At 45.7% G+C, this 6,000-nt stretch overlaps 1 protein-coding gene across 1 annotated transcript in view; it reads left to right on the top strand.

Annotated features, from left to right (window-relative positions):
* GSDME (gasdermin E) overlaps positions 1 to 6,000 on the top strand; it is a 43,475-nt gene that overhangs the window by 26,373 nt on the left and 11,102 nt on the right. The window contains exon 5 of the mRNA XM_003788605.2: positions 5,392 to 5,556. Coding sequence (XP_003788653.1) covers positions 5,392 to 5,556 — 165 coding nt within the window. The remainder of the gene's footprint in view (positions 1 to 5,391; positions 5,557 to 6,000) is intronic.

Below are 6,000 nucleotides of genomic sequence, written 5' to 3'. Positions count from 1 at the left end.
CACTTGGTCAAGAGGAGGAGGTCTTCCCCAGACAGCTCCCCGCACTTGGTAAAGAGGAGGAGATCTTCCCCAGACAGCTTTCACGCTCACCAAGCCCACACGACTTAAACAAGATGCTCGTGTGACACTCCTGAAGAGCTAGAGTGTTAGAGGGTGGTTAGGAGGAGCAGCAGGGCACCCCGCCTCTCACTCTCATTTGGTGGATGAAGCCGCTTAGTGTTTCCAGGAGGTGAACTGACTTATTTGATGTGACATAAAAAGAAGGCGTCAGTTTTAAGAGATTGGTCTGGAGATGGTAGGTCAGTGAGCCAGAAATACCAAGAACACCAGGAATGGAGACCTACGTCCTTTAGTTTTCCATTTGTGGCATCCTGGACCAGACCCTTTGGTTATTATTATTTTATTCTTTCTCTTTGAAAGATATGAAGATGACCCTCTAGTTTCTGTTACCAGGATATCTGCACTTATGTGGTTCCTGATATTTATGCCTCACTTGTCCTGTCCAGCCTTAATTGGTCATCAGTGGTCAATGTGTCACTTTTTCAGTCAGCCTTATTGAGGTATGGTCGACATATGCAAATTATCTATATTCACGGTTACAACCTGAAGATTTTAGATACATTGTGAAGTGATTGCCACAATCAAGCTAATTAACATTTCCTTCACCTTACGTAGTTAACATTTGTGTGTGCTTGCACGTGGTGTGAGGATACTTAAGCTCTACGTTCTTAGCAAATCCCAAGTATACAGGCTCAGTGTGGTAGTTCACACCTGTAGTGCCAGCAGTGTAGGAGGATAAGGCAAGAGGATTGCTTGGGGCCAGTAGTTTGGGACACCTTTGAGCAACACAGCAAGACCCCATCTCTATACATTTTCTTTAAATTAGCTGGACCTGGTGGCATACACCTGTAGTCCCAGCTTCTTGGAATGTTGAGGATCACATCAGCCCAGGAATGTGAGGTTGCAGTGAGCTGTGATGACACCACTGCACTATAGCCTGGGCAACAGAGTGAGATACGGTCTCAAAAAAAAAAAAAACAACTCAAGTATATGTACAGTATTATACATCAGATCCCTAGAACTGGGACAAATTGCATGGAGTGATAGCCCAGGGCTAGGACCCCTGCATCTTGTAGCAACACTTTTTTTTTTTTTTTGAGACAGAGTTTCACTTTGTTGCCCTCAGTAGAGTGCTGTGGCCATATAGCTCACTGCAACCTCCAAATCGTGGATTCAAGCGATTGATTCTCTTGCCTCATCCTTTCAAGCAGCTGGGACTATAAACGCCCAGGTACTTTTAGAGACAACGTCTCACTCTCGCTCAGACTCGTCTCCAACCTGTGAACTCAGGCAATCCATCTGCCTGGGCCTGCCAGAGTGCTGGGATTACAGGCATGAGCCACGTCGCCGGGCCTATTATAACAATGTTTTTACCCTTTGACCAACCATCTTCTTGTTGTCTACACACCTCCCTCCCACCTTAATGGTAACAAGTAGTATTCTCTGTTACTCTGAATGTGACTCGTTTAGATTCTGCATGTAGGTGACATCCTATAGGACTTGCTCTTTTGCGTCTGGCTTATTCCACTTTGCCCCGTGTCCTGACTGTGCTGTCACCAATGGCAGGACTTCTCTCTTCAATGGCCAAGCGGTATTCCATTGTGCATATATGTCACATTTTCTTTATCTAGTTAGTCATCTGTCAATGGGCACTTACCTTATTTCTGTATCTTAGCTAGTGTGAGTAGTGTTACTTTAAAAGGCGTTCTGAAATCTTGGCCTACGCCCCAGAATGCCAATGAACACTCTGAGGACCCTTCAGTGGTGGGGGTCCTAGCTAGTCCTGGGCTGTCACTTCATGCAGTTTGTCCCAGGAGGTGACTGGACCCTGGCCCCCACCCAGCCCTGTTGGGGTGGCCTGTTGCTCCCTTGGGGCCTTCTTTTTTAGACACACAGCCTCACCTGGCATCCTGTGACGTTTGCATTTCAATTTCAAGCCTTTTGTCTTTGCTGCTTCTTTCCTCTTTGAAAATAAAGTCCTCTTTGTACTGCTGAGAAGAGGTGCTCTCGGGACATCTTGAACCTCCTTTTGCTGGTAGCGCTCCCTAGCCCGGGAGGCAGCTGTGTGGCTTGCTAGTTGCTCCTCTGTTTGGGGTGACCGACTGCCTGATTTTAAACTAGTTCTGCTGTTTCTTCCTTTTTTTTTTTTTTTTTTTTTGCTCATCTGTTTTCTGTCCCTCTTGCCACAGAATGTTCTGATAGGGGCTCATGAACGTAAACCTGCAGGGGCTGGAGGGGCCTTGAGCAGCTGCCTGCTCTCTCCTCCCACCTCCCGGGTGGGATGGCATTTGACAGGGAGCCAGGTTGTCTGCTGAGACATTGAGAGGAGGCCAACGCCCCCTGTGTCACTGACACACCAGCTACGGTGTGACCCCTTCCTTTGCTAATAGCGCCCTTCTCTGGAGATGCTCATGGCCAAGCAGAACCATCCTTCTGAGAGCGTGAACTTTAGCCTTGCACTTTTGTTGTCCACCTAGCCATTTCCACTGTTCATTCCTAATAAGCCTTCAGCTGGCTACCTGTGGGTGAGAGCCGGAGTTTCCCACCCTTCCCAAGAGGCTCTGCCTCTTTGCCTGGCCCTACCGAACCAGTAGGAGGCTACTAAGATGCTGCTTTCCTCAAGAGTTCTCTTCTGGTTCTTTTCTCTGTGATGGGATTCAGGACACATGACCCACAATATTTTTTTTTTTCTTATCTCACATTTTTTTTCCTTTCTTTTTTTTTTTTATTGTTGGGATTCACTAAGGGTACAGAGAAGCAGTTTACAATGATTGCATTTGTTAGGTAAAGTCCCTCTTATAATTGTGTCCCACCCTCAAAAGGTGTGTCACACACCCTACCGTGATCCCCCCACCCCTCTCCCTTCTTCCCTCTCTCTGCTCTTCCCTTCCCTCACCTCCCACCCTGTACTAGGTCACTAATTGTCCTCACATCAGAATTGAGTATGTGGAATTCTTGCTTCTCCATTCTTGTGATGCTTTACTAAGAATAATGTGTTCCACTTCCAACCAGGTTAATACAAAAGATGTAAAGTCTCCATCTTTTTTAATGGCTGAATAATATTCCATGGTGTACATATGCCACAGCTTGTTAATCCATTCCTGGGTGACCCTGCAATATTTTTAGTGAAGGAATTTGGGCAAACTGCTGAAGTAGAAAGCCACTGTGACCTTCCCCTCACCCTGTCCCCTGAGGAGGTCACACAGCCTCATGTGGAAGGTACCCTCCTTGTCTGGGGAGGAAGGGAGCAGCCTTACCTCAAAGACACAGAGGAACCTGCACAAACAGGCAGGGGCGACCACTACCCTATCATATTCTCTGGCCCATCATATTTTTCCATCGCTCTCCATCAAATCTAGCATAATTCTCAGCTTTAACTGTTTCTTAAGGTCTTAATTTCCTTATGAAGGCTGCCATGTCCCATAAAACTAATATCAAGTAAATGTGTGTGCTTTTCTCTTGGTACCCTGCCTTTGTTAGGAGGGTATTGGCCATGAACCTGGGATGGGTAGGAGAGCTTTCTTCCCTCCCCCACTCTCACTTACCACCCTTACCATCCAGGCCTGGTTGCATCCTTCTGTGTGTATGGCTGCCAGTGCAGGGCCTGGCATAGAGCAGGGTCCCCGAACATTTGCTGGATGAAAGGGATGGATGAATAACAAAGGAAGGGGGAACTGGCAGCACCTGTTCGGAGGGGGTGTGCGTGGGTAAAGGTAACAGTGTTCGGGATGTGGACTCCCATAATGCCGGTCGGCTCCACATTATTTGCGTGGCCTGATAGGGCTTATGGCAGGATGTGAGGCTGTGTGAGTGGTCTTGGCCCCTGTCCTCAGGGAGCAAAGTCATTACCCAGGTGCTGGTTTGCATTTAGCTGCTGTAGTGGGTAAGTGCAAAGGGTGGAGGATCTGGGGCACCCTGGCTACTCTGTGAGCGTGGGTCAGTTGAGTGAACCAGGATTGTTTCACTTGCCTTTAGACAAGCATTCCACCTTTATGAGCATCATTAGTGCCCACAGGCAAATGAAAATATGTACTAATATCCATGTCTCCCACATTTCATGTAAATACAGGCCCACTTTTTATTCTGTAGCTTTTGCTTACTTATGCCAATTATTAAGTAGAAGCATAGAGAACTCTAATTCTGGCATGCATGTACTGTCTCTGCTTAGCAAGGACATAGTAATTGTCACATATTTACCCACTCAGGTTCCTTAGCTGGGTTCTCAAATATGGAAGTGTTTGAGGAAACATGTGTTTTTTTTGTTTGAAAACTTTTCATTTTGGAAATTTTCATGCATGTTCAAAAGTAGAGAGAAGAATACAGAAGAATACAGTGAAGCCCCCGTGAAGTGAACATCCAGCTGGGGCAATTCCTGTCTCATCTATCTATTGCTTCTCCTGCTCCTCCTCCTCCTGGATAATTTTAAAGCAAATATTAGGCATTATGTTGTTTCACCTATAGATATTTCAATACCTTTAAATGATAAGGCTCTTTAAAAACTAGTTTTGCCCTCATATCAATAGCTTTATATGGAATGTATTCTTTTGTGTTTGGCTTTTTTCATTTAACATCGTTTGTGACGTTCATTCATACAATTGCAGAACTCAGTAGTTCTTTTTTTTTATAGACAGAGTCTTAACTCAGGAGTCTTACACCTTGGGTAGAGAGCTGTGGCATCATAGCTCACAGCAACCTCAAACTCCTGGGCTCAAGTGGTAGCAATTCTTTTGCCTCAGCCTCCCAAGTAGCTGGGACTACAGGCAGTTGCCCTGATGCCCGGCTAGTTTTTTTTTTTTCTTTCTATTTTTTAGTACAGATAAGGTCTTGTTTTTTCTCAGGCTGGTCTTGAACTCCTGAGCTCAAGCAATCTACCTGCCTCAGCCTCCTAGAGAGCCATATATTTTTCTATTAATAAAGTTAATACTCCTTAAAAACAAAACCATGTAACTACTTGTACACCTATGGATAGTGACAATAATTTTTTAATATTTATTCATGTGCACGTTTCCTCAGTTGTTTTATAGATGGCAGGTTTCATTTATTTGTTTAGATTTGGTTTGTGCAAATTAGGCTAAGAACATATTTCCAGTGTCTTAAAGATTGCATCCTGCCCGTTCAGAGAGTATACTGGAGACCTTTATGTTAAGAACAACCACTTCTGCGTTTGTAGAAAGTGGGTGGTTTTTGGCCAAGCAGCATAATGTATGTAGGAATTAGGTTTTGTAGGGAAGAGGGTGGAATTGTCATCTGTATCTACCCAAGTTAGGTAAGATGTGCCTACAAGGCCAGGCTGACCCTGTGCATGGCTTGTCCTTTTTCCCTGCACTGCAGAATTTTGCCTCCTCCGAGGGAAGAATGGTGGCTTCGAGCATGAAAGGAGAATTGACTCTGTCTACCTGGATCCCTACGTTTTTCAAGAGTTTGCATTTGTGGACATGCCAGATGCCGGGCATGGGATGTCTTCCCGGGACATGCCATTAAGTGTTTTAAAAGAAGGTATGGCCTGCAGGGCAAGGGTGTGGGCATTGGAGGGCCAGTTGAGCCCTGTATCCCAAGAAGTGATGTGGCTTTCAGGATCAGTGACTCCTCAATGACTCACAAATATTTGAGAAGAGAGAGGATGGAGCTGCCAAGTCCCAGTCCCCTCAGCCAGATTGACTGTGATTGGATCTCAGGAAGCCCTGAGCCTTCGGTGTCATGTTTTGAGGAAGGGTGGGCAGGAGGACCCTATGTGGGGCAGAGCTAGAGACTGAGGAGGGAAGCTACCAGGGTCCTGGCATTTTTCTTTCCTTGAAACCACAGAGGCCCTGCCAACTACTAAGAATAGCTAGTCAGCAGCAAGGATGGAGGACCCAAGTTTTGCATCTGTTTCATTATGTTCCAGACTTCATTGCCAAGACAAGTAACGTTTTGTCAGCCTTGCAAAATGCTCTCTTGGAG

This window comes from Otolemur garnettii, unplaced genomic scaffold (genome assembly GCF_000181295.1).
Source record: "Otolemur garnettii isolate 467f Iridium unplaced genomic scaffold, OtoGar3 scaffold00028, whole genome shotgun sequence".
Taxonomy (NCBI): Eukaryota; Metazoa; Chordata; class Mammalia; order Primates; family Galagidae; genus Otolemur; species Otolemur garnettii.
Note: the sequence above shows the minus strand (reverse complement) of the source record. Positions and strands in the feature narration are given on the sequence as shown.